This window comes from Giraffa tippelskirchi, chromosome 8 (genome assembly GCF_054371585.1).
Source record: "Giraffa tippelskirchi isolate mGirTip1 chromosome 8, T2T-mGirTip1v1.2.pri, whole genome shotgun sequence".
Classification (NCBI taxonomy): domain Eukaryota; kingdom Metazoa; phylum Chordata; class Mammalia; order Artiodactyla; family Giraffidae; genus Giraffa; species Giraffa tippelskirchi.
This window is the reverse complement of record NC_137282.1, coordinates 85805937-85833873: the sequence shown is the minus strand read 5'-3', so window position 1 is coordinate 85833873 and position 27937 is coordinate 85805937. Positions and strand designations below refer to the sequence as shown.

The 27937-nt window shown below is 38.5% G+C and overlaps 1 protein-coding gene across 3 annotated transcripts; it reads left to right on the top strand.

The window, feature by feature from the left end:
• The first annotated feature begins 18 nt into the window (after positions 1 to 18).
• TTC33 (tetratricopeptide repeat domain 33) lies at positions 19 to 27937 on the top strand. 3 transcript variants are annotated; one of them, XM_081517537.1, is made up of 6 exons: positions 19 to 70; positions 168 to 278; positions 3832 to 4053; positions 20950 to 21031; positions 22695 to 22826; positions 25803 to 27937. In XM_081517537.1, the coding sequence occupies exons 2-6, from the start codon at positions 253 to 255 to the stop codon at positions 26154 to 26156; spliced, it is 816 nt and encodes a 271-aa protein (XP_081373663.1). In that variant the 5' UTR covers positions 19 to 70; positions 168 to 252; the 3' UTR covers positions 26157 to 27937. The 3 variants fall into 3 exon arrangements, with proteins under 3 accessions (XP_081373663.1, XP_081373662.1, XP_081373664.1); XM_081517536.1 differs by lacking the exon at positions 19 to 70 and having other exon boundaries at positions 133 to 278; XM_081517538.1 differs by lacking the exons at positions 19 to 70; positions 168 to 278 and adding an exon at positions 292 to 475.

Here is a 27937-nt window from a genome sequence, read left to right as displayed (position 1 = left end):
GCGCCGATGCTCTCGTCTGCCGCTAGAGGGCGCGCCCAGTCCGGGCGGCCCGGACTACCCGCTTCGGAGGGTAATAATGGGGTGGGGGCGGCCGCAGTGACTTCTGGGACTTCTAGTCCCGGGGAAAGGTTTGCGGATGAAAGGCACTTAGAGTCGCCTCTTCCCAGCTCGCCGCTCCGGACGGTTCGGACGCCCTAGGTCGGCCAACCCCCTCTCTTGGAAGACCCGGCACCTACGGCAAGCGGGAAGGAGATGGGGCACGATAATTTCCGTTTCCGGTGGGTAAAGGGCAAGCGGAATGTAAACAGGGGACCCGGGGAGTGGTCTTCGGGTAACACAGGCTACCGGTCAGGGGTGGAAGTCGGCGGAAGTTGGGGCAAAACGAGGCTGGTGGGTCTTGGGGTGACGGGAGTAAGGAGCTTCAGAAGTCGGAGTTGAGGCCCACCGCGGGTGTGGCAGAGCCAGGACGCTAAAGGTTGGTCTCTAGGGACCAGCAGTTTTGGGGTTCAGGCCCTCCCTGGTGCTCGCGCCCTGGGCGGGAGGAGCGGAAGGTAGCTGACTTTGCACCCCGCGGGGACGGGGCCCGTGTCCGGGGCGGGACTCTGAACTCGCGGGTGACGTCCTGGGCAGCCCTTGTGAACTTCGCAGTGTGTGTGTGTGTGCGCGCCCTTGTGAACTTCGCAGTTTGTGTGTGTGTGTGTGTGCGCCCTTGTGAACTTCGCAGTTTGTGTGTGTCCTTGTGAACTTCGCAGGGTGTGTGTGTGTGTGTGTGTGTGTGTGTGTGTGTGTGCGCGCGCGCGCAAAATGAGGGGAAGTCGCTAGTACTGGTTTCTCTCTTGCGGTAACGTGTTCGGGTAAATCGTTTCTTGCGGAATAATCCTTCACCTCCGAATACACCCGTATACGCAGAAGGCTGCTGTTTTGCTTCCTTGTTTGTGTTCTTCAGTTTCCTCGCCTTCGTTGCTTCATTTTCCGACGCAGTGAAGAGAAGCATTCTCTAGCTTGTGGCAGGGTAAAATGCCTGTGTAATTAGGGTTCCCACACTATGTTGGCTTCCCTGGTGGCTCAGTGGTAAAGAATCTGCCTGCAATGCAGAAGACCCGGGTTCGATCCCAGGGGCGGGAAGATCCCCTGGAGAAGGGAATGGCAACCCACTCCAGTATTTTGCCTGGAGAATCCCCATGGACAGAGGAGCCTGGCGGGCTGCAGTGCACGGGGTCTCAAAGAGTCGGGCACGACTGAATGCCTAACGCACTATTTTATCCCTCACATTGCCGATTTGGAAACTTGAAGCCAGAAAACTTAATCATCCTCATTCTTGTCACCTTTAGGGACAGTGGTAAATGCAAGACTTCTTAACATGACTTATTCTAATATCTTGTGAGACCTTTCTAACGATCCATTCTCATGTTCTCTTTCTGTACTTCTGGACTTACGTTCTATAGTAAACACACTTACGTTTTCAGGCTTTTTGTGTTGTTGTTCTTTCCCTATGTTATTTGCAGTAATCTTCAAACATAGGAAACTCATTCTCCCCTATTATCATGGGTCTGGGAAGAGGATTTGGCTTTGTCCTCATTCCCTAGTATAGTTTTTTTTTTTTTTTAATTATTTACTTTTGGTTGCGCTGGGTCTTCATTACTATGCGTAGGGTTTCTGTAGTTGTGATGAGCGGGCTTCTCACTGCAGTGGCTTCTCTTGTTGCAGAGCACAGGCTCCAGGGTGCAAGGGCTCAGCAGTTGTGGTTCACCGGCTTAGTTGCCCCACAGCATGTGGAATCTTCCCGGACCAGGGATGGAACCTGTGTCCCCTGCATTGGCAGGCAGATTCTTATCCACTGTACCACCAGGGAAGTCCCCCTAGTATAGTTTATAATCCATTACTCCTGCAGGCTTTTCTAAAAATCTCTGTTCCTGTGGAAAGCATGTGGTTTACCCCTGTCAGCCTATCCATTCTTTTTTGGTTTGTTTTGGGGTTTTTTTTGGCCTCCCTTCTCAGCAGGTGAGATCGTAATTCCCCAACTAGGGATGAATCCCACGTCCCCTGCAGTGGAAGTATGCAGTCCCAACCACTGGACCCCTAGGGAAGTCCCACCCAGTACATTTCTTGATTGCTGTAGTTTATTGACACTTCATTAAGAACTTAGGCACATGACCCACAATTTTCTTACCGCTCCAAAATCTGCCGTTATCTTGGGTCCTTCCATGTTAGTGACCTCATAGCCACCCACATGTATTTTTTGGTCTCTTTCATCCTATTGGTTACTTATACTTTATTTCAGTGTGCATCAGTGATGAAGAACTTGGTATCTGCTGGAACTTATTATTTCATTTCTCTCCCTCGGGTACTCGCACAATGCCCATTCTTTGATAGTTGTGTGAAGACCTCTGGTCCATTGCTTTTCCTTATCCCAATAGTTGATCAGTCAGTTGATACTCTCTTTGGGGTTGTAGGCTCCTTTACAAATGGAATGAAAGCTTAGAGACTCTTGTGCAGGGTGCACACAAACATATAAACATTCATATACAATTCCAAAGGTTTCTCAGTATCTATAAACCCATCCATGTAACTAGCAAGAGTTCTTGATCCCTCAGTAAATCCCTTCTCGAAATAAATATTTGTTGAATTCTTCCAGGGTTTTCTCTAACTTTGTTCCATCAGTTATGCTTGCTCACTCAGCCCTTATATTTTGTATTATTACAGATTTACAAAGCAGTTTAACATTTGTTATTCTGATTAACCACATAGTTCTGTGAATTAAGTCATTTACCAATTTTGAATCTTTCAAAAACTTTTTATGATGAAAAATTTCAAGCATATATGCAAAGAGAGAAGAAAGTACAAAGACTCCATGTACTCATCACCTAACTTGATTACTTATTAACTCATAGCAATCTTTTAATCTGTGTATCTTATATTGCACTCATCACTCCTGCTGATTACTTTGAAAAAATTCCTGGATACCGTGTAATTTCATGTAAAATATTTTAATATGTATTCCCCAAAGATGAGCATTCTTTTTGTCAACATAATACTATTATACCTGAAAAAGCAGGAATTTCTTAATATCATCAAATATGAAGCCATTGTTCTGATCCCCCCTATTATTTCATAAAGTTTTCCTCCCCATTGGCTTGTTTGATTCTGTAGCTAAACAGGATCTACACATTGTGTTTGGTTTGTGTGTTTCTTAAGTCTCTCTTAATCTAGGGGATACCTCCCAACTTTTCCTTTTTTCTTGAAGAAACCAGTTTTATTTTTCCTTTAATTTCTGTTCCTTGCTGTCTTGTCTCAGACGTGTTATTTAGCATACTCCTCTGTATCCCTTATTTCTTGTAAACTGGTAGAGGTATGATGTGATTTAGTGTTAATTTTGGCAGGAATACTTCATGGCTGCTGTGTCACTTCCATCAGGAGATACATATTGTGAACTTGTCTTTCTTTACTGTGTTGGGCTTCTCTGGTGGCTCAGGCAGTAAAGAATCTGCCTGCAATGCAGGAGACCTGGGTTCAATTCCTGAGTTAGGAAGATCCCCTGGAGAAGGAAATGGCAACCCACTCCAGTATTCTTGCCTGGAGAATCCCATGGACAGAGGAAACTGGCAGGCTGTAGTCCATGGGGTCACAGAGTCAGACACGATTGAGTGACTAACACTTTCATTTTAGGATGTTATCAGCCTTAGATGATTATCGCCTAGATCCACTATTTTAATTAGGGGCCAAAAAATGATGACAGCCTTATCTTTCTATCCTTTCTTTACCTGTTCGTTGGAATACTTCTATAAAGGGCCAAGTATGAAATTTAGAGCTTTCTCTTTGTAATTTTTCCAGAATGGCTTCCTTTGGATGGAAAAGGAAGATTGGTGAGAAGGTCTCAAAGGTCACGTCCCAGCAGTTTGAAGCTGAAGCTGCTGATGAGAAGGATGCAGTTGGGAAAGATGAAGGCAACTGGCTTCATGCTGTTAAACGGAGGAGAGAAAGTCTCCTTGAAGGCTGTGCGGAGAAAAGCAAACAGCTGAAGGATGAAGGAGCCACTTTGGCTGAAAATAAAAGGTATGTTTTTAGAGTTTTCTTTTAGAGGATGGCTTTGGTCTTTGGTAGGATGGAACGCTCTTCAGATCATCCAGAGATCTACAGTCAGGCCTGTGTGCCATTGACTGGTATATCCTTTCTGGTACTGAAGCTTTTGAGACATTAGAAGTAGTAGTGCTAAACAAGAAGCACTTTTTAAAAATTCTTTCCTTTGTTCTTTTTCTTCTTTTTTTTTTCCCCTATTGGTGAGGATGATTATAAAAGAGTCCTTGTTTATCATTTTTGTCTTAATTGAGTCAAAGTTGAGGAACCAGCCTTTTTGTTTCTAGGAACGTTATTTTGATTCTGGGAGTAATCTTATTGAACTTTAATGTAAAATATGAAATAATGCTTAAAGTGTAATATGTTAGCACCTCAAATTGGAAGTGAAGGGAAGACGATCAGTCAACGACAACTAACAGCTTCGTGTCCTAATGTTAGATTGTGAATTCTCATTTGTAGTGTTTAGGCACAAAGATTTTTCTCTTGTAGGACTTCACAGGATTGGCCGTTCTATCTTAGAAGAAAATCAACTATAAATTTTCCACATTTATGAAATCATTTTGAGAACATCCATAAAACATCTTTAGAAATTCCTGTAAATGCCTGTTAAAAGTTCATTAATTTTGTTGTTTTTATCTTTTTCTCTAGACCACACTAGTGTGTAGAAGGGAAGAGCTATTCAGTTATTGCCATGGGATTCCCTCTGAATTTCCTGTGGTAGATGAGAGATATCAACTTTGTGGATATACAAATAGCTTTTTTTTTCTTGCATGACAAAACATTGAGTCATTTCACTGAAATCAGCTGGATTGGATGCTTTATTTTGAATGGAGAACACTGTGAGATAATTAAGTATTTTAGCTCTTTAGCATTTGTTTTTGGATTACTGCATACACAGCTTTGAAAGATCGCTAAACAGAATTAAAGGAATCTGTAGTTCTATGAGTCGTCTGGCTACTCTAAGCCAAAAATAAATAGAAATAATGGTTTAAGAATATCTAAGAGAATATTCAACATGATTGAAAGTAATATGAGGAGTAGGAAATAATACAAGGAAGAATAGTAAAGTTAAATTAAAAGAATAGAACTCAATCCTTGTTTTCCCAATCAACTTCTTCTTAAACCACTATCATTTTTGGTACATTTTAAGCCACAGTGTCCTTCCTTGTGTTTTTGAAGACAGTTGTTGATGCAGCTTTGTCTTATGACTCTTATCTGAAAACTTCTTAGTTCCTGTGTTCTGATGTTTATGGTCTTCTCCTTCAGACCTCTGTTTATAAGTCCTCTTCTCAGCAAACCACTCCCTGACTACACAGTACCCTGTACTTCCTTGTTTTTCATCACATCAGCTTTTTTTTAAAAAAAGAATTTTGAAAGTCTATTTTGTGATTAGGTGAAAGGAATGCTAATCAAATAAACCTTAAAAAAGATTGAAAAACTGGAGAATCCCAGGGACAAAGGAGCCTGGTGGGCTGCCGTCTATGGGGTCGCACAGAGTCGGACACGACTGAAGCGACTAGTAGCAGCAGCAGCATGACTTATATTTCTAAATCTGTGTTTCAGAGAAAATCATTAAGTTGATCTCTACAATGGTGAGAGACCAGAAAGTGAATTAGTTGTTAGGGTGGCAGTTATTTCAAGTGCTGTAAGACTTGTTGATGTACCAAGGTGTAGGAACAGTGTTAGGCATTTATTGATGTACCAATTTCTTTAAAATGTGTTAAGTTTTAAGAAATGTGTAATGTCATCATTAAAATCTAGTAGCCATTCATCCATTCATCCTTCTTTTAAAAAAACATTCAAAGAGAGGTAAGATATATTAATAAACTTTAAGGAGCTCAGCTTTTGATAAGATGTACAAGAATACAAATAATTACATTGTAGAGTAGTGTGTGCAGTAAGACAGGTCCATACAAAATATTTTAGAATTATAGGAAATCAGAGCCACCAATTCTGCATGTGTATATCAAGGAAGTTCTGACAGATAAATCTAATCTTCAGTTGGGTTTCAAAGGAGTAGTATTTACCAAACCAGTAGTGGTGGGAAGTATTTCAAGAAAGTGGGAACAGAACAGGGAAGTAGAAAGAGGCATGAAATTGTTTTACCTGTTTAGGAAAATTCTACCAACTTGGTATTGCTGGAGCAAAGAAATACAAAAAAGTTTGCAGTAAACACTCCTGAAGAGAAAAAACTAGATTGTGATCTCTTTGTATGCAACAATGAGACCCTTTTCATTGTATTTTGTTAACAATGGTGAGAAGTAATTTTATGACTTAAACAAAGTAAGAAAAACCACAATCACATCAGCTTTTTAAATTTTCTTTTAGTATTTCTCCCTTTTTGAAGTTACATTTTTCACTTATTTAGTGCTTTATATTTCTTTGCCTTCTATAATGTAAGCTCCAGGAATGTAGGGACTTTGTCGAAACAGACTTTTGTACTCTACCTTTAGCTTTTAGAACAATTTGTATCATTTACAAGGCCAGTCAGTAAATATTTACTGAATATTTGTAAGGCTGCTGTGTTATGCTGTATTGTGGCTAAATAGGTTTTTGTGGATTAACTACCGTATGTTACATTGTACCTATAGGAATATATATTTTTAAACTCCATATTGGAACACCATTCTGAGAACATATTTTATTTTATATTCTGACCACAAAGGACCTTTGGGAATAGAGTTTTCCTGTCTTCCTCCTGCCTGAGAATATGACACTTGAGAATTATTGTTCTTTTCTGAATCTAATTCCTTTCTCCATAAGCTATGATGGTAAGGAGTAAGTAACAAAATATGGAACAGCTTTGAACTTGGAATAAGTAATAATCCTAAGAGTGTAGAGAAGTAGGGGTGCCTCTGGAGGCATTGCTAGAGAAGGAGGGAGGGAAGGTTGATGGAAAGGAGGGAGCTCCTTCAATTTCCTGGGATACATTGTTTTGCCTCCTTGAGATATATTTTTTTTTACCCTGCAGATTTTCTCATTTAGCTTTATTTAGCACTCGGAGAAGGCAATGGCACCCCACTCCAGTACTCTTGCCTGGAAAATCCCATGGACAGTGGAGCCTGGTAGGCTGCAGTCCATGGGGTTGCTAAGAGTTGGGCATGACTGAGCGACTTCACTTTCACTTTTCACTTTCACACATTGGAGAAGGAAATGGCAACCCACTCCAGTGTTCTTGCCTGGAGAATCCCAGGGACGGGGTAGCCTGGTGGGCTTCCGTCTGTGGGATCGCACAGAGTCGGCCACGACTGAAGTGACTTAGCAGCAGCAGCAGCACTTGGAGAATTGTCTGAGTACATTGAGTATGTGTGATCCAAGTTTGTTAATGTCACTCTTCCTCCAAAGGAGGCACAGTCTTGAGCATCACAGACTCGACCCTGTCCAGTTTATTTCATTAGTAACAAACTATTAACTACTCTTAGGAAAATATGGTTTGCAACAGAATAGCTTTTACATTCTGAAGTTCTACCTTGTAGTATTCCTGATTCCTTGTAACAGAAAGCTGGTTTACTTTTCTGCCGAGGCCCTAAGTATGTTTGTACCTTACGGTTGTGTGTGCTCAGTCCCTCAGTTGGGTCCGACTCTTTGCGACCCCTCTGTCCATGGAATTTTCCAGGCAAGAATACTGGAGTGGGCTGCCATTTCCTACTCCAGGGGATCTTTCCAACTCAGGAATTGAACCTGCGTCTCTTGCGTCTCCTGCATTGGCAGGCAGATTCTTCACCACTGTGCCACCTGGGAAGCCCTGGTGCCTTATAGAGACAGTATGGTAAGTCTAGTAGTTATGAGTGTGGATTTTGAAGTCATTTTAACTCCATTCACATGCTGGCTTTATCATTTTTACTGTATAAATTTTGGGCAGATTCTTAATCTTTTAAGTGTCAATTTGTAGTTTCCTTATATGTAAAATGAAGGTGACATTTATCTCATAAACTATTGAGGGATTAAAGAGCAAGTCCATGTATAAACACTTAGCATGCCACATAGCACCTAATAAGCACTAGTGAATATACTTTAGATAATGTAAGATCTTATATGTGATTGATACATTTCATGAAGTATTAAATTTTTTTATCAATTATTTTGTTCAAGCATCTTTTTCTTGAATTAATGCTAACTAGGACATACCGTAGATTTCCAGGGTGGTTCAGCAGTGAAGAATCTGCCTGCAATACAGGAGATGTGGATTCAATCCTTGGGTCAGGAAGATCCCCTGGAGGAGGAAATGGCAACCCACTCTAGAATTCTTTGTTTTTTTTTTTACTACTCCAGTATTATTCTTGCCTGGAAAATTCCATGGACAGAGGAGCCTGGTGGGCTACAGAAGTCGGGCAAGACTGAGCACGCACCCACTTGCACAGGACACAAGCGTGCACGGGACATGCAAACCTTTTTAAGAATCACAGGATGGGTTCAAACTTTAATACACTGGCTTTTAAGGTTTCAACCACTAGATGGTGATATTTAATTGTGTAGCTAAGTGGTCTCATTTTTCCTTGTATTAGTGTGTATGTTTGGAAAACTGTAATAAATTATAATTTGCCATGAATTTTGTTCCTTGTCTAGAAAAGCATACCTACCAAAGTGAACTTGAGGGTGATCTGGCGGTGTGAAACACATTCTGTTGAGTACCAGCCTGGATGTATTTAATGACAGTGATCTTGCCTCTTATTCTGTGGAAGAGAATAGATGCAGTCAGTGTAGAATGCCTTTATTTTCTCACCCCACGTCTTCCAGTCTGAGTGTGTCTGCATCCAAGCCACTTACTTTCACTGTGTTGTAAGGAAGTGCCCCTGCTTTTATCAAAGGCCCACCCCTCCTCTTGCGTACTATCTCATCCCATTTTGCCTTATTAGGAATCTTGTTCCTAAAACCACCCTCGTTTTTAAAAAATGGTTGTTTTTTTTTTAATCTATCTAATGAATTTTTGGCTTTGCCAGGTCTTAGTTATGGCATATGGGATCTTAGTTCCCTGACTAGGGATTGAACCCAGGTGCCCTGCGTTGGGAGCATGGAGTCTTAGCCACTAGACTACCAGGGAAGTCTCCCCTCCTTTTGTTTTGATGTCTTCTGTTCTTCTCTCTCTCTTTTTTACCCTTTTCAAAATTGAACTATAGTTGATGTATAATATTATATAAGTTATAGGTGTACAATATAGTGATTCACAATTTTTGATGGTAAAGAACTCACCTGCAGTGTAGGAGATGTGGGTTTGATCCCTGGGTGGGGAAGGTCCTGTGGAGAAGAAGATGAAAACCCACTCCAGTATTCGTGCCTGAAAAATTCTGTGGACAGAGGAGCCTGGTGGGCTATCATCCATGGGGTCGCAGAGTTGGACACGACTTGGTAACTACAACAAACAAACTGGAAGCATGAAGTCATCTCTGCTGGTTGATGTGCCATTCCAGAACTAATCAGCCCTACTCACCCTCAGATCCCTGCCCTTGAGAAAGCTCACGATATTCTTTTTTTTTTTTGATAGTTTTTTTTTAATTGATGTGTAGTTGATTTACAGTATTGTGTCAGTTTTAGGTTTACAGCAAAGTGATTCAGTTACATATATATTTTTTTTTTTCAGATTATTTTTCATAATAGATTATTACAACTATTCTTATTACCATAAGTTCCTGGCAGATGCTGCTGTCAGCACAGGCTAGAGAGCCGCCATGTATGGTGCTGATAATGAAAAGACCATCACACCTTGATGCTGGCTAGGTTGGACCTATGGGTGCTTTAGAGGGACTGGGTCACATACCTAGAAGTGTGAATGGGTTAAAGCCTTGTGGGACCGACTTTGATCAACGGGAGGCAGGATATGGGAGGGAGGCTGCAAATAAATTCTTTTCCTCCATTCCCCACTGGACTGTTTCCAGTACAAAGAGGTTTCACACTGTGTCTGAAGAAGTTCTCCAAGGTTAACAATCATCTGTGTTTGTTTTTGAAGCTGTTGTCAGCTTAACATATGCCTTGTGTTTATTCTCCCAAACTGCCTCACTTTTCTCTTTTTTCCTCACTCTTTCCTTGGATCCCTCCCCCACAGAGTTAGCCTGTAAGCTTAGCCTTCATATCATCAGGCTAACATATCATCCTGGATTCCTTTCTTTTTTTCACTCCCCACATCCAATCCAAGTTGAGATGATTTTACTTTTTCATATATTCTGAATCACTTTTATCCGCATTTCTGTCTTCATTGCTGTCGTCCTAGTCTAATTTATGGTCATCTTACCTAGATTACTCTGGAAGTCTCCTAACAGGCTTCCCTGTGCTCATTCTTACACCCTTACAGTTCATGTTCCTCCACTGGGCCCAACTGATGTCTTCAAAATGCAAAGCAGTTCATGACTCTATTGCTTGGAAACTGTGTGGATTCCCCATCACTCATACAAGAAAATCTACACTCATAACCATGGCCTACTAGTTTCATAATCATGGCTTCAAACTACCTCTCTTACATGTCAATCCCCTTCCTTCTTCCTCCTCCTATAGCCGTGCTGGTTTTCTTTTGCCTCAAAAAAAAAACAAAAAACAAAAAAACGGTGTTTAAGCCTCGCTTGGCCTTTTCCTTTGTCTGGAATGAGCTTCTCCAGATTTTCCATTGGCTGGCCGCTTTCTGTCACTCAGCTCTCAGCTCAGATGCCTTCCCAGAGAGACCTTTCCTCGCCATGCTTTCACCCTATCATATCCCTCTGTGTGTCTGTCATCATGGTACTTAACCATGTTTTAATTTATATGTGTTGTCTTTTTGTGCCTTCTTCCCACACACAGACATTCCAGAATGTAAACTCCAGAAGAATGGTAGGTCCTTCTATATTTTGTTGAATGCTGCATCCTCAGTACCTAGAATACTGCCTGGCCCAGTAGTTTTCTGCTCTGGTGCTCAATAAATGCTTATTAAATGAATAAGTTGGTAACTATATAGCTCATTAAACTTGATGCTATAGCAAATTACAAATCTAATTGGGAGCAAAGTAGCTAAACACTGTGACATTTCTATCTGGTAATAAGTGTGCTGATTTACTTGGCTTGGTCACCAGCTGTTCTTATACCTCAGTGTGGGGTATTATCTACCCAGCCCTTGGGCAGTCCCTGGAACTATTCACTCTGCTTCCTTCTTTGTGCTAGTTCAGTGGCACACTGTTAAGGTTGTCTTTAAACTGGCTGAATCAGACTTTGGACACTTATTAACCATAGTGACTTTAAACCAAGTTTTTATCTTTTAATGCTTCCAATCCAGCAGCTGCATTAGGGCCATGTCTGTTCAATCTGTTCCAAACCAAAGTTGAATTAAGAGATATGCTGTAGAGCTTATGAATGACCATTGATTTATTAGGTGCCAAGTTTCCTGTGATCCAAAAATGAAGGAGCTTGGTGGTACCACCTTTTATTCATGGGCCAGGAGAAGAGGAAGGGGACAAATGAGAAAAAGCAAGGGGAGAAATGAGAAATGAGGGAGGGGAGGGAATTCCACAAGCTGATGGTAGTGAAGTAAATGCCCACCAGTTCTTGGTTCTCTTTAGCCAGTGGAAAGCAGCTCAGTTGTTCCTTTAAACCTATGTATGCCTTTAGCAACAGTGCACATTTCATTTGGCAGTGCCTCTGCTAATAGTAGTGGCTGTTTTCCAAATCAAAGCAATGCAGCTAGGGAAGAGGACATTTTTCTTTTTGCCTCAAATCTGTGTGCCTGTGTTTGCATGTGTGCATTTTTGTATGTGTGGGCATGTTTGTGTGCCTGCCTAATGAAAGGAGAAAGTAGAACTAGTGATGGTCAGTGTCATCTTAAACTTCTTGGTTTATTTTTGGGCAGGACAGTCTCTTGTGCATGGTTGCCTTTTGCTTTGCAGGCTGCTAATCCTTGATCCTCTTGCCACTGGTGTCCCCAAGTCTTAGTGACAACCAAAAAGTCCTCCGTAAATGCCCTCCATGGGGTAATAACTGCCCTTGGTTGAGTTAGGAAGAAAATAGGACTGAAAGTAAAAAGGACATGTGACAAAGTTTAGCAGTGGTTGGACCAAGTTGGGGCTTTCCAGGTGGCGCTTATGGTAAAGAACCCGCCTGCCAATGCAGGAGACATGAGACGTGGGTTTTTTCCTTGGGTTGGGAAGATCCCCTGGAGGGAAGACATGGCAACCCTCTCCGGTATTCTTGCTGAGAGAATCCAGTGGACAGAGGAGCCTGTCCGGCTGCAGTCCATCGGGTTGCAAAGAGTCGGACAAGACTGAAGTGACTTGGCATGCACAGGCCAACTAGAGTAGGGGTTGGCACACCAAAGTCTGCTTTTATAAATAAAGTTTTATGGGGACACAAGCAGGTACGTTTCTTTGTGTATTGCCTATGACTGATTTTGTGCTACAGCAGACTGAGTAGTTGTGTCAGAGACTGTGGCTCACAAAGCCTGAAATACTCAATGGATGGACCATTACTATGCTGACCTTGGCCTCCAGACCCTTCCCCAAAGCCACACAGCTCTTGAAACCTCAGATATCCCAGAGTCTTAAGATACCTGTACTTCTAATCTCTTGATTCTTTCTACCCATATTTGCATTCACCTGGTCTTGAGAATTTCTTGTAATTTCTGTACCTGGAATGGTGAGATGAAACATAATAAGAATTAAGTTGTTTGCTACTTTTGTCTTAGGGTAGAATTTTTTTTACTTCTTTCCTTTTTTTTTTAATGTATTGGAAACATGCTAGCTCCTGTCCCTTCTTCCCATCTTCCATGCTTCTCTCTGCTGCTTTTTAAGACTTCTCTTGGAGAAGGAAAGGACAAATGAGATAGGCAGAATCAGTGATAGTAGCACCGTCCCTGTGCCCAGCCATGTTCTGGGTGTTGTAGAGAATATAAGCAAACCCACCCTTTCGTCCCTGAATTCACTAGTAAAGAGAAGATAAAAATACATGGAAGAATTAGAGAAAAATTAAATGAAAACAACATTGGGGTAATTGGAGAAAGCATTGGTCATGTAGTTCTAAGAGCTATCTTCAAGTCCTGGTTTGTCACGTGTGTTTGGACTAGTTCTACAACTACTGTCTGGTCAATGTTCTCAGTAAAATGGGAACAAATAATGCCAGTCTTATAGAACTTTTGTGAGCACTAAGTGAATTAACTTTCTATGAAAATAATTGTGTGTTAAGTAATTGTATGGAAAGTGTTTAGTAAAACATAAAGTACTTAAAAGCGTGACTTTGTGTTCAGTTAAATGGTACTCATGGTCTTCACGAGAAAAGAGGATTTTTACTTGGTCTCAGAGGAGAGAGAGCCTTTGACTAGGTGAAGAGAGGGAGGAACGGAAACCTCAACGTGCACATTTGTGCACTGAGGGCAGATATGTGGGTAGAGACAAGGCAGAGACGCAGCTGAAGGACTTCTCTGGTGGTCCAGTGGTTAAGACTTTGCACTTCTGCTGCAGGGGTGTGGGTTTGATCCCTGGTCTGGGAAGATGCCACATGGCATAGCCAAAAAGTAAAAAAAAAAAGACACAGCTGAGGGAAGCAGAGGTGTGATGATGACGAGTAGGAGAAAAAAGATTGGACAGATAGGCTAAGACTGGGAGAGATTGACTTGCTTCTGTTAAATCCTGTGGAATTTACTACTGTAGTATAAATTAGAAAATTATGAGTATAAGAATTAGTAAGAAGGAATAATTTAACTTTCAAGAGAAAGATGATAAACCATAGCATACTTCCAAAGTTTTTCATATTGTGTATGTAATAACATTTGGAAATGTTAGAGAAAAGCTTATAATCACTCATAATATGACACTGTTTTGGGGTGACATAGTTAATGCTTTTAGAGATAACGTCAGTATGATTAATATTTAGTGTATAATAGCACCAAGGAGGAGAAGGAAATGGCAGCCCACTCCAGTGTTCTTGCCTGGAGAATCCCAGGGACAGAGGAGCCTGGTGGGCTGCTGTCTATGGGATTACACAGAGTTGGACACGACTGAAGCGACTTAGCAGCAGCAGCAGCAGCACCAAGGAACTAACTTCTTTCAATGATGTGTATATTTTTTGTTAAAAATCATATAGATAATAGCTATAAATAATAAAAAGTGGATGTTAAATTATAGTAAGCATTGTGGAGTGTCATGTAATCTTTTCCTCCATCATCTCATGAAATCTTTTTAATGGTTTTCTGAGGTGTATCCTATATGGTCCTGTGGATTTTATACTTGACTAAGTTGCTGGATTTAATTGCTAATCCTTTATTTAGGATTTTTACATTTATCTTATGAACTGAAAATTCTTCATTAATCACTGGGATTAATTTTCCAAATAATGTATTTTCCTTAGCCCAAAAGTTTGGTTTCTTTTCATTGCTAGGTTTTCCAAATATGGGCTTCCCTGGTGGCTTAGATGACAGAGAATCTGCCTGCAATGCAGGAGACCTGGATTCCATCCTTGGGTCAGGAGTATCCATCCCCTGGAGAAAGGAATGTCTACCCACTCCAGTATTCTTGCCTGAAGAATTCCATGGAAAGAGGAGCCTGGCAGGCCACAGTCCAAGAGATTGCAAAGAGTCGGACACAGCACTGAAATTCATTAGGACTCTTTTATTTTTTGGTCATTAGGACTCTTAAGACTACGTTTCTAATTATGCCATTTACAGTTTTGTATTAGGCAGTGGCTGATATTTTCTGGTCAGGCCCCTTCCATAGAGTTCCAGTTCATCCTGTGTTAGCTGCTACAGCTGCATATACTTTGGTGAGCAAAATACCTATTACACTGTCTACATAGAGCTTTTAGTTTAAATAAACATGGAAATAAATGTAAAGTTTCAAGTAGTTTTTTTTTAAAGTTATTTATTTTTGGCTGGATGAGCTTTTCTCTAGTTGCATCAAGCAGAGGTTACTCTAGTTGCTGTGCATGGACTTCTCATTGAGGTGGCTTCTCTTACTGCGGAGCACAGGCTGTAGGATGGGCGGGCCTCAGTAGTTGTGACTCCCAGGCTCTATAGAGAAAAGCCTTGGTAGTTGTGGCGCACAGGCTTAGTTGCTCCAAGGCATGTGGGATCTTCCAGATCAGGGATCGAATTCTTGTCTCCTGCATTGGTAGGCGAATTCTTTACTACTGAGCCGTCAGAGAAGCACCCCCTCAAATAGTTTTACAGAGATAACCGTGAGCCAATATTCAGCAGAAGGCTTCTCCAAGAAAGCAAGAAGACAAGTGATTGAGTTCATCCAGGTGAAGAGCTACTGTTTATTGTTTTGCCTTTATTGTGATTTTATCATGTTTATCATTTAAGTATAGGAACTTGCTATAGTCCAGCCCATTTATTTGTGAATGTTTTTATTGGATCCAAATTATACTGGAATTGCCAGTGAATTTTATTTTGTGACATGTATGTGTAAGCTAAATGGATGAGTAACAGAGATAGTAAAACATTTTAAGTGATTTTTGCATCTGAAGTAAAAAATTGATATTAAAGGAAGAATCTGATATTAAAATTATTACTTTTTAGAAGTTGTTGAGAAAATTCTCATCGTCTAGTGTGGCAAGGGGTAGAATAGAGCAACTGTGTTCAATACAATAACTAAGAAGTGTCCTTTACTAATTAGAAGTTGGCATTATTGTTTTTGTTTGCTTTGAAAATGATCTTTATTCAGTGTGTTTGCACCTCCAAGTAATTTCAGAGCTCCTTCCTGTTTCCAGAGTGAATTGATTCATTGTAAATTGTTAGTTCTTGTCTATAATAAATTAGAAACTTTTAAAGACCTGTTTCTTCTTTTGTGTAAGTAGATAGTTTAAATTATTACTGAAAGTAGGCTTTATGACCTAATCCTTGTCCACATAGTTTCAATAAGGAATGGTGACTAAAATTCAGAGCAGTTTAGTATTGGATTGGCCAAAAAGTTTGTTTGGATTTTCCCATGAGATTTTGTGGAAAAAACGGAAGGAACTTTTTGGCCAACCCAGTGTTTCTAATTTATTTTTTTAATTTTTAAAATTTATTTTTAACTTAATTTTACTTTATGTTATTTATTTTTGACCGCGCTAGGTCTTTGTTGCTGCAAGCGGGCTTTCTCTAGTTGCAGTGAGTAGAGGCGATTCTTTAGTTGTGGTGTGCTTTGCATTGCGGGGGCTTCTCTCCTTGGAGAGCATAGACTCCAGGGTGCATGGACTCAGAAATTGCAGCCTGTTTCAGAGCACTAGGCTCTAGAGCACAGGCTCAGTAGTTGTGGCGCATGAGTTTAGTTGCTCCGCAGCTTGTGGGATCTTCCTGAACCAGGGATCGAATCTGTGTTGCCTGCCTTGGCAGATGGATTCTTAACCACTGGACCACGAGGAAAGTCCCTCAACATTTCTTTTTAAAGTATATTTATATTGTATCTCTATACAGTATAAATAGACTGTAGTCCGAGCATCATCTCAGTACTTCTTCCTGTTCCAAATCCCCTCTCCTTCAGTATGACTATCTTGAGAGAATATGCAGTTAGAAAGTATACTTTTTCTCTTCCATTGTTTTTACTCCTTTTTTTCCTTTCTGAGCCTTCCTGAAGTTGCGGGAAATTAGGTTCCTTACTATGAGTGCTCATTATATGGAACGACACATTATTTTTTCCTTGATTTCTTCAGAATGTTATTCTAAATTCTAGACAGAAAAACTCAAAATAATTTATGGAATTTTTTTGTTTTGGCTTAATTTAGTGTATTGAGCATTATCTAAAACTTGGAACCTGATCTACCTTCATTGGAAATCACACAATTTTCAGTCAAATCTGTCTAAAGCTACTTTTAACGTCTTTATAATTTCTCTGTGAAAGCTCCCCCAGAATCAAAGAAGCAAACTCTAATTTCAAGAATTATATACTTAACAGTGGTAAGCTACTTCTGATAAACTAAGCTGGAAAAGTTACTTCTATCATGAAACATTTTGGGAAAACAATGATGATAAATATTAGGATCAAAATATAAACTAAGGTGAAAACTTTAATGTTCTTGATAATATAGTTTTTAATATGGAAATAAATCTTACATTAGCTACTGATTTACTAAATGGTCTGTATAGGAGGGACTTCCCAGGTAGCACTAGTGGTAAAGAATCCGCCTGCCAATGCAAGAGTCACAAGAGATGTGGGTTTGACCCCTGGGTTGGGAAGATCCCCTGGAGAAGGAAATGGCACCCTACTCCAGTATTCTTGACTGGAAAATTCTGTGGGCAGAGGAGCCTGGAGGGCTGTAGTCCATGGGGCTGCAAACAGTCAGACATGACTAAACACATGAAGCACAGAGCTGTATAGGAATAGCTTTTATATTTGTTTTGGTATTTCCACATGAGCACATAAAATTGTATGATAGAAATCTACCATAATTTTAGTGAAAAGTAGTTACCATTTGTGTTTAGTGACATTTTATTTGACATTGACAAAATGCTATAACATTGCTTCTTAAATACAGGCTTCATTCATGGATTCTGTATTTGTGAGTTCACTTACTCATTTTAAATGTATTTGTAAGCCCAAAATCAGTTTCCAGGTGCTTTCCCAGCTGAGTTCTTGGCTGAGTCAAAAGACTCCTTCTGCCTTTGTGTTTTAGCTCTCACAGTGAAAACAAGCATCTTCTCTGTGGTCTCTTTAGTGTTATGTTTTCCACATTTTTTGCTTTTTCTTGGTGGTTTTGCAGTTTTAAAAGGCCCCCAAGTGTAGTGCAGAGGTGCTTTGTAGTGTTTGTTGTTAAGTCCAAGAAGGCTGTGACATGCCTTATAGAGAAAATATGTAGGCAGAGGCAGGGGAAAACAGAGCATTGTGGTAGCACATATAAAAATGAGGTGAATAATGGTCTATCTTCAAATCATTAGTAGTTCCTAAAATCGAGTGGTCTTTGTCCCAAAGTTAAAGACAGTCTTCAAATAGATGTCGTCTCAGAGCTCAGCAGGGGACCCTGTTAGTGTAGAAGATATTAACAGTAGTTCTGATCATCGTTTCTTCATATTCAGATGTGGTTTGCCTAGAAACAAAGACTGCCAGCCATTGTGGGGTGAATCTTTAGCTTATCCTTGTATGTAGCCTGCTGCTACAAAGTAATAGTAGCCATTGATATAAGCCATATGGCAGTTAAGGCAGACTTGCTAAAGTTCCCTGCCACCCTGTCCACCCTCACCCCGCTGCTAGCCATGGAGTTGGCTGTATGGCAGATGTAGTCTAAGATTTGCCACACTGGCATGAGACCTTGGAAATGGTATTGTCATTTGTATTATTTACTAGTAAAGGGATGCTATAGCATGGTGAAAACAGACAGAGAATGTACTTTTTTAATGTTCTCTAACTTTGTATTTTCTACCTAATTCTGCCTTTAGTTTTCTGCTCCCTGGTTAAATAATAATCAGTGCAGGTCAGCCCACATGTTTGGTTGTTACGGTTGGCCTGCATCTTCGCGTAGTAGGTAGGAAATTACGTACAAGAATACATGGAGGAAATGAAGGGTAGCTAGAAGTGATTCAGGAGGACAGCACGTGATAGGGCTTAATATACCAAGAGAGAGACTATCAGTGGTTCACAACCCTGGTGTTTATTAGTATAACCAAGGGAAGCTTTTGAAAATACAGATGCTTGGGCCCTACTCCAGAAATTTCTCATTGATCTGAGGTAGGGACCAGTATATGTGTGTGTTTGTGTGTGTGTGCGTGTGTGCACGCGCATTTTTTTCTCCTCCAAAACCTCCCTAGATCATCCACCATCCATCATCAAAACTGGTGGATTATATATTTTCTGTTTAGCTCTAGAAGAGAGGATGAGGAGCATTGACGGAAAGTTTCAGCTTGTTATAATGAAGAATATTCTAGTAATTTGAACTTTGTCCTCCTAGAAATATTAAAGTATACATGCGTTAACTGCTTGGGAACAATGCTATGAGGATGACTGCTTTGGATAATGTGTAGGACTTAATCTTTCCTTAATTTTATTTAAAAAAGAAAGTACTGCTATACTTCTGCAGATTTATAAAATTGGAGGATAATTGTTTTACAGTATCATATTGGTTTCTGCTTTACAACGGTGTAAATCAGCCATAAGGATATATGTATATACATGTGCTTCTGCAGATTTAGTATAGAGTATGCTAAGAGTTCCAGAAAAACATCTATTTCTGCTTTATTGACTATGCCAAAGCCTTTGACTGTGTGAATCACAATAAACTGGAAAATTCTTGAAGAGATGGGCATACCAGACCATCTGATGTGCCTCTTGAGAAACCTGTATGCAGGTCAGGAAGCAACAGTTAGAACTGGACATGGAACAACAGACTGGTTCCAAATAGGAAAAGGATATGTCAAGGCTGTATATTGTCACCCTGCTTATTTAACTTATATGCAGAGTACATCATTATAAATGCCAGGCTGGATGAAGCACAAGCTGGAATCAAGATTGCTGGGAGAAATATCAATAACCTCAGATATGCAGATGACACCACCCTTATGGCAGAAAGTGAAGAAGGACTAAAGAGCCTCTTGATGAAAGTGAAAGAGGAGAGTGAAAAAGTTGGCTTAAAGCTCAACATTCAGAAAACTAAGATCATGGCATCTGGTCCCATCACTTCATGGTAAAGAAATGGGGAAACAGTGGAAACAGTGGCTGACTTTGTTTTTATGGGCTCCAAAATCACTGCAGATGGTGACTGCAGCCATGAAATTAAAAGACACTTACTCCTTGGAAGGAAGGTTATGACCAACCTAGACAGCATGTTAAAAAGCAGAGACATTACTTTGCCAACAAAGGTCCGTCTAGTCAAGGCTATGGTTTTTCCAGTGGTCATGTATGGATGTGAGAGCTGGACTATAAAGAAAGCTGAGTGCCAAAGAATCGATGCTTTTGAACTGTGGTGTTGGAGAAGACTCTTGAGAGTCCCTTGGACTGCAAGGAGATCCAACCAGTCCATCCTAAAGGAGATCAGTCCTGGGTGTTCATTGGAAGGACTGATGTTGAAGCTGAAACTCCAATACTTTGGCCACCTGATGGGAAGAGCTGACTCATTGGAAAAGACCCTGATGCTGGGAAAGATTGAGGGCAGGAGGAGAAAGGGACAACAGAGGATGAGATGGTTGGATGGCATCACCGACTCGATGGACATGAGGTTGGGTGGACTCTGGGAGTTGGTGATGGACAGGGAGGCCTGGCTTGCTGCGATTCATGGGCTTGCAAAGAGTCAAACACAACTGAGCGACTGAACTGTGCTGAAGATCAGTTTGGAGCATATTGAGTCTGAGGTGTCTATAGGGAATCTAGGTGGAGATGTTGACTCAGAAGAGACTCGTGATTGGGAGAACATCAGTGAAAAGACAATGGTGGAAATCACTGTCTTCATACTGTTTTCATTCGTATGACCCATATTTTGTAAACTTACCGTGTATTGATAGTAATAAATAAAACGTGATCCTTGGACTCAATGGAGCTTATAGACAGAGAAACTAAATACTTAAGAATGTTTACAGAATGACCTGGCAATGTCTTAAATTGTCATCTCTGTCAGCTAAATTGCTGCAGTAGGGTCAGGGGTTGCAACTGAATTATAAATTCTTGAGAGAAGTCCTTTGAAATCCATCTGAAATGCGTGACAACGCAGACACTGAGGTTGGAGAAAAAAAGAAATTCTGTGGTGCTTTCTTAGCCCAGAAAATAAATTTTCAGGGAAAATTTCCGGTCTTTTTTAATTTACATTTTGCTTTTGCTGTACTTTTTTAAAAAAACATATTTTGTCATTTGCTGTCCTTTCTCTTCATCTCTTAAATTTTTCTGCTTTTGTAACATCATCATTATCAGTTCTTGAATAGAGATATTTCTTGGTAAACAATTATTTCTTATTTTCTGACTTTTAAATTTGGTCTTTCATTCTCAAAGACTTACTGAAAATATAATACTAATATAACTTTAACAACTATAGATACCGAGAGGCGATTCAGAAGTGGGATGAAGCACTACAATTAACCCCAAATGATGCTACCCTGTATGAGATGAAATCACAGGTAATGGTTATGAAGAATTTCCCTTTCATTGTGAAAACTGCACTGTTTGTGATGTGAGCAGTGACGAACCAAAAGAACTTTGCCTCCCATTTTCTTTTTTTAAATACAATTTGTTTATTTGAGAAAGACATATGTCACCTTATTATTTATGGCTCTTCCTCATGCATCAAATTAGAAATTTGTTTACCTTAATATTGAAGCTAATTTTTATTTCAGCCTAACTATGCTTAAGATATGAGTGATGGGTATCTTTTAAAAAGTTACTGGTGATCTCTTAAAATATGAAATATGTTAGCTTTCCTTGGAAATTAATTGTAGTGGACTTAACAGTAACTCAGTGTTTTCAGAATGAGGATGAATTGGATCCTGGATGATACTATTTCTCTAAGAACGGCCTGGTCCATAGCAAAAGGTCAGAATAGACTCAGTTTATTAATAGTGTAAAAATAACATTTGTACTTACAAATACATTTTTAATGCTTTGTAGGAAAGTTCATAAAGAAAACCTCTGAGTACTTACATTAGGTTATTCAAGAGACTTAAAAAATCTCAGACAGAGTACTAACATACTTCTGGCATGGAATAGTTGCAATTCAGCCTGATCTGCCCACCTAGCATATCTTTCAGATGATGATCCAAAACATAGGGCACATCCTTTTTCAGATCTGATTTTAATTTATCCAGGAAAACCCCAAATAAGTTATTTTCCACTGAATGAAATACTATGAGGACCTTCATTTGGATAAGCCTTTAATTTTTAATCTTAAATATGTATATATTAAAGGTAGGATTTGTGGCAAGCTGTATGAAGTGAGTCGTTTTATTTGGAACCTGATAATGGTAGTGTCGTAAATCTTGTGAAATGCAGATGGTCAAAATTTTACAGATAAAAGCCAGCACTTTCCCATAAATTGAAGTAGAGGGTTCTCGAACACCTTGGTTTTTCTGGTGTGTATGATTTGGAGAACCTAATTGTGGGCAGGCTGGTGGCCTGTTTAAATGATTTTTATAGCAGGAAGATGTTCACCTGGAACAAGATGGGTGGTTGAACCAAAATTTAAATTTACCTAGTTTGACAGAAGGATCTGGGGTTCCCTAAAAAAACACATTGTAAGTTGAGTAAATAGAAGAGGAGTTGGGGTTCAAATAGCTGTGAGCCATCATGGCCAGAATATGGCTATCTGGTTTAGATGGGGCTTTCCAGATGGTGCTATTGTTAAAGAACATGCCTGCCAGTGCAGGAGACGTAAGAGACATGGGTTTGATCCCTGGGTTGGAAAGAACCGCTGGAGGAGGAAGTGGCAACCCTCTCCAGTATTCTTGCCTGGAAAATTTCATAGACAGAGAAGCCTGGTGGGCTATAGTCCATAGAGTTGCAAAGAGTTGGACACAACTGAAGCAGCTTAGCATGTATGTGTGCAGTAGGGTTCAACAGTTGCAAAGAGAATATATTTTTCATAATTATTTCAGGGATAGGAAGAATGTAACTTTTAACCCTGAGTAGCAGAGGAGGGGGTTAAAACCACTAAAATGTTGTATTTTCCAGACTAAAAATATATTTTTAAAAGTGGAGAGTTGTTTACATGTTTGTCCATTTTTTTGGACTAGTTTTTAGTGCTAATTTATGAATGTTACTGATGGATTTCTTCTTTTTTGGCCATAGGTCCTAATGTCTCTTCATGAAATGTTCCCAGCAGTTCATGCTGCAGAAATGGCAGTCCAGAGAAATCCACATTCATGGGAATCTTGGCAGACTTTGGGGCGTGCTCAACTTGGATTAGGAGAGATAGTCTTGGTAAGGAAGTCAGATTATTACAGTGATGACATTTTATTTTGACATGTTTTTGATCAGTTGAACCAAAAAGTAAATAGTCATTTATCAAATCTACACAAAAGGTAAATAGCAGATAACCTTTTAAAGGTATTACCCATAAACACTGCTCACTTATTACTGAACATCTTTTTCCATTACAAACGTCAATTACAATATATCAGGATCAGAGTATTTTTCAGGTATTTGGCATCATGGGAATTAGAAAAAATTAACAATAAATGTTGGCATTTTGTAAACCTTATTTAAATATGAAATAACTTTTAGATTAGTTCATTGCATCACTCAGTTTACCCTCATTATAAAGTGATATCAGTGGCACTATGGAGACAAAACCACTAAGAGATGGTGTTGAAGGAAGAAAGTAGAATACAGAAGAATAATGGTGATAAATACTTAGAGTGAAAAGTTGCTAAGCTTGGTGAGGAGAGAAATGGAAAAGGCTAGAAGCTTATGAAATTGAAGTATTCATTGTGTAAGTTTACTATAAGCTGGTACTTAATGAATTTCTCACCTTATCTGGACTATACCTTGTATGTAGCAAAGGCTCAGTAGGTCAGAGTTGGCTGTGAGCACTGTCTTCTTTTCATTTTTGTTTTGACTGAACTATATATATACCTAACAGCTGATTTCCTAAAAGGTGTTTGCAAATCTAATATAGTGGTGCCAGATTTCCTCTGTGTCATCAAGTAAATTAAAATTTTTCATACTTTTATTAGCCTTTTATAGTTGAAAACAAAACAAACAAAAAATCCCAAAGAAGTTACTTCTAAAATTCTTGGTAAATCTTGAGTTTAACATTACTAGTAATGGTTTTAGTAAGTTGTGGATAACTTAGATTTTTCTGGTACTCTTGTAAATATATGATTATTTCTAATTACCAAATAGGGTATTTATCAAATTCCCAAAAATCATATAGAATTTTGATGAGAAAAGAATTGATTGAAATAATTTCAGAATGATAGTCTGAAGGAAGATTTATAGCGATGGAAACAAGTTTAACCAGAGATTGTTTTTTTTCCTTGCCATTTGGCATAGTCATCTTTTCTCTCTTTTGTCTGAAGACTTAAATCATATCATAGTTGGAAAAAGAAATTCAAGGAATTAGGTTTCTAACAGGTTAACAGCAAAACAAACAAAAGTCTAGCTTATAATATTTTTTACCCATTTCTCTTTTATTAAAATCTTACAAATCATTATCTGTTTTACTTATAAGTGTTTATGGTAATGGAGAAAATCTCTAGGACATATAGCAAAGGTTGTCCTATAAGAAAATAAAGTGCAGATGAAACAACAGAGCTATTTTGAATCAGCCAATAAAAGTAAAATTATTCAATATTTTAGGTTTTCAAAATAAGAATGCCAGTGGTTCAACTGTTACTTTTTTCCCCTTGATAAATGTCTTTCTATTTATATTGGGAAATTATTGGAGGAATCAAAAGTGGGTCCCCCCCCATTTAGTATGATTTTAGGACTCTATTTGGAAAAAATCTAAATTTTTGATTTTTAGGTAAACTTAAACTGTTATTTTGAAACACTGGAATAGAAAAAATAACTTTATTCATTGTCGTAATGAAGGGAATACTGTAAAAAATATATTGAAAACAAGCTAAAATTTTTAACATCTAACAATTCTTAATATATCCATGTGGAGAAAAATGTAAGAAAATATGTAGGTAACTTAAATAGGCAGTAAGTTAAAAATCAATAGTTGGATATATATCTATGAGTAAAATTTAGATTTTTATGTGAAGCTGAGTGTGTATGTTAGAAAATGGTCACAGGCTTACTTTGTTTTTCATTTTCTACTTCTTTGAGGTGTAAAGTTAGGTTTTTGCTTGAGATCTTTTCTTTTCTAAACTTAGGCATTTATCACTATAAATTTATACTTAGTTTTGCTTTTGCAAATATACCATCCTATAGTGTCAGGATGTTATAGTTTCATTTTCATTGCAAGATACATTTTAATTTCTCTTTTGAGTTCTTCTTTGACTCACCGGTTGTTCAAGAGTGTGCTGCTTAATTTCCATGTATTTGTGAGTTTTTCCAGTTCTGTTGATTTATAGTTTTACTCTCTTGTAGTTCAGAAAAGATATTTGGTATGTCTTCTTAAATTTAAGACTTGTTTTGTGACCTGAGATGTGATCTGTCCTGGAAGATGTTCTGTGTGTTCTTGAGAATAATGTGTATTCTGCTGCTGTTGGATGAATCTTTCTATATTTGTCTGTTAGGTCCCTTTGGTCTGTAGTGTTGTTCAGGTCTTCTGTTTCCTTATTGATCTTATGTTGGAATGTTCTATCCATTATTGAAAGTAGGACATTGAAGTCTCCTACTAATACTTTATTGCTATATATTTCTCCCTTCAGTTCTGTCAGTGTTTACTTTGTATACTTAAATGTTCTGATATTGGGTACGTATATATTTATAATTATTATATTTTTCTGGTGAATTGATTCTTCTATCATTATATATAATGTTCTTTGCCCTCTTGTGACACTTAAGACATGTTATCATTATTATGATCTAAACTCTTGGCTTCAAAGACATGCATTCCTGATGCCTTTCTGATCATGAGCTGGCCCAGGAAATCCCCAGATTTACATATTTGCTGATCTCCAGAAGCTGGACAATGCCTTTGACTTGTTTTGAGCCATAATATCAATACCTCTATTTTAATGGACTTTTTGGTCCTTATCAACAGTTTTGTCAGCTACTTTCTTTTATACTTTTTGACTTTTTTTTTTTAACCATAATCATCATTCCAGTACATTTACCATTTTTTAAACCATAGCCATCATTTCCAGCACAACTCTAACTTCCATCTTTACATTGTAATACAGTGAGAAAAAGAGAGAGAGAGACATATTGTGGATTATATTAAATACATTCCTTTTATTAAAACTAAGCAAACAAAGAAGTCTGACCTTTTTTCCCCTGTAGGCAATTCGAAGTTTTCAAGTAGCCCTTCACATCTATCCAATGAACCCTGAGATATGGAAAGAAGACCTTTCTTGGGCAAGAACACTCCAGGAGCAGCAGAAAGTAGCAGAGAGGATTAAAAAGAGTGAAGTACCAGCAGAAGTAACACATTTCTCACCCAAGTCAATTCCTGACTATGACTTTGAAAGCGATGAGATTGTTGCTGTTTGTGCAGCTATTGCTGAAAAACAGAAGACAGTTGCAGCAAATAAAACAATGGTTATTGTGTCAGCTTCTGGGACTGTAGAGACTGTGACCGAGAAGGAAGATGGTGCTGCACCACCGGATGGCTCTGTTTTTATCAAAGCCCGATGAAGCTTAACAAGAGTCATTTGAATCCATCTTTGATTACCACTTAAATTTTAGGCGTGGGGGCATTTAGTCTGGAGAAACAGGGTTAAACTCCTGCTTGTAAAATAAGTTTTTCAGATGAAACATATAAAACTAAGTGAAAGAATTATTGTATAGTTTTTGGACTGTGCTTTGATGAGGTGTGATTTCAGCTCAAGATTAAAATTCTGAGTACATGGTTTTTTGATTAAGAAGCTTAATTTAACCCAAATATATAAGTGAATGCATTTTCAAGATACAACTTGAAAAGTAAGTTCTCAAATAGTGAATAACTTGATGCCCAGTGTTATTAAAATATTGACTTGTTGGTTTTTGTTTTGTAATAACGGAAGTAGGCTTCTTTCCCTGCTAGAAATACACTGCTGTTCCTATTCACTCTTCTTTTTCTCTTGTTTCATTAGAGTAAGTCTGTCACGAAGCTTGAATCTTTTTGATACTCATTTTGATTCAGAGTTGTCATTTGGTCATATGTAGGATCTTGAAAGTTTGAAAAATGCATGCAAATGTATATGCTGAACATTTTCTGAAGTTTCTCTTAATTTTGATTTGTGCTTTTATTTTAACTTTATAATCATTATAACAATGATAGTTGCCACTTTCAGTATTTGTTAGATGTGTGATACTGACAAATGTCAGAATCGTGGTTTATTTTTTAAATTATTAAGGTAGATAGAGTAGTCCTTAGCACCAAGTGAGTCATTTTAAAGATGTGCATTTTTTAAAAAAACAGTGGCTCTTATAGATACATCATAACAAACTGCACTATTGTTTTCCCAGTCAAAAGCAGTATTTTCTTTTCCTTACTTTTAAAAGATTAAAAACAACTTATTTCTTGCTGTAATTTCCTAGCTGATGGTTTAGAATTCCTTTTCCAGTTAACTTTTATGGAACTGCTCAGTAAAATGAGAAACAATCACAATTTTAAATGACTCAATTATACTTTTCTAAAAATTGAGGGGAAAAAGAAGCTATGTTATTGAAGTAAAGGAGTGAATAATGTTAGGTGCAACATACATAGAAACTGAAGTGTGATTTACGCTTTAATCCCATGAGTAGAAAAGACATATTGAAGGATATATTTCACTGAAAGGTCACCATCACATCCACAAATCAATACTGTCATTGCTAATGTTAATTATTATTTTAGTACAGTTTTATAGAACTGCTGGGTACTGTTACTTCTGAAACTCAGGAAGCTAGTATTGGTATTTTATCCTTGTTAGAGAGGAAGTAAGTTACTTTTATTTTTTAAGGAATTTTATCTTGCATGTTTATGTAATGGTCTGAGATGACTGAAAAACATTTTTTTTAGTGGAATGCTTACTTCTTTTTTTCAGAGTTGGAGAAGCCAGCATTTACCTTGAAAAGTACTGTTTCCCCCCCCCCCCCAAAGTTATATCAGATAGTTAGCTCCGGTTAGAGAAGTTTGTTTTAGAAAGATCAAAAAAAAGTGTTAATTATATTTTATTTTAATAATGCATATTCTTCAAGGGCAGGTAGATGGATATGTAGAGAAATGTGCACTTACTGTTTCATATGTTGTTTTGAGTAATGGATGTTGATTGTATAGTTTGTGAATAAATAGGTTTTTTTGCTTTTAAAGGTCTGCCTATTACTTTGTGGTGTTAGCTTTTGAAAAAATTAGATTGATTAATTTATTTCTTATGTGAAAATAAAATATATAAGGCACCTTGTATGGTGTCTTGTGTATGAAGTACTCAGTAAATGCTAGCTGTTTCTATGAA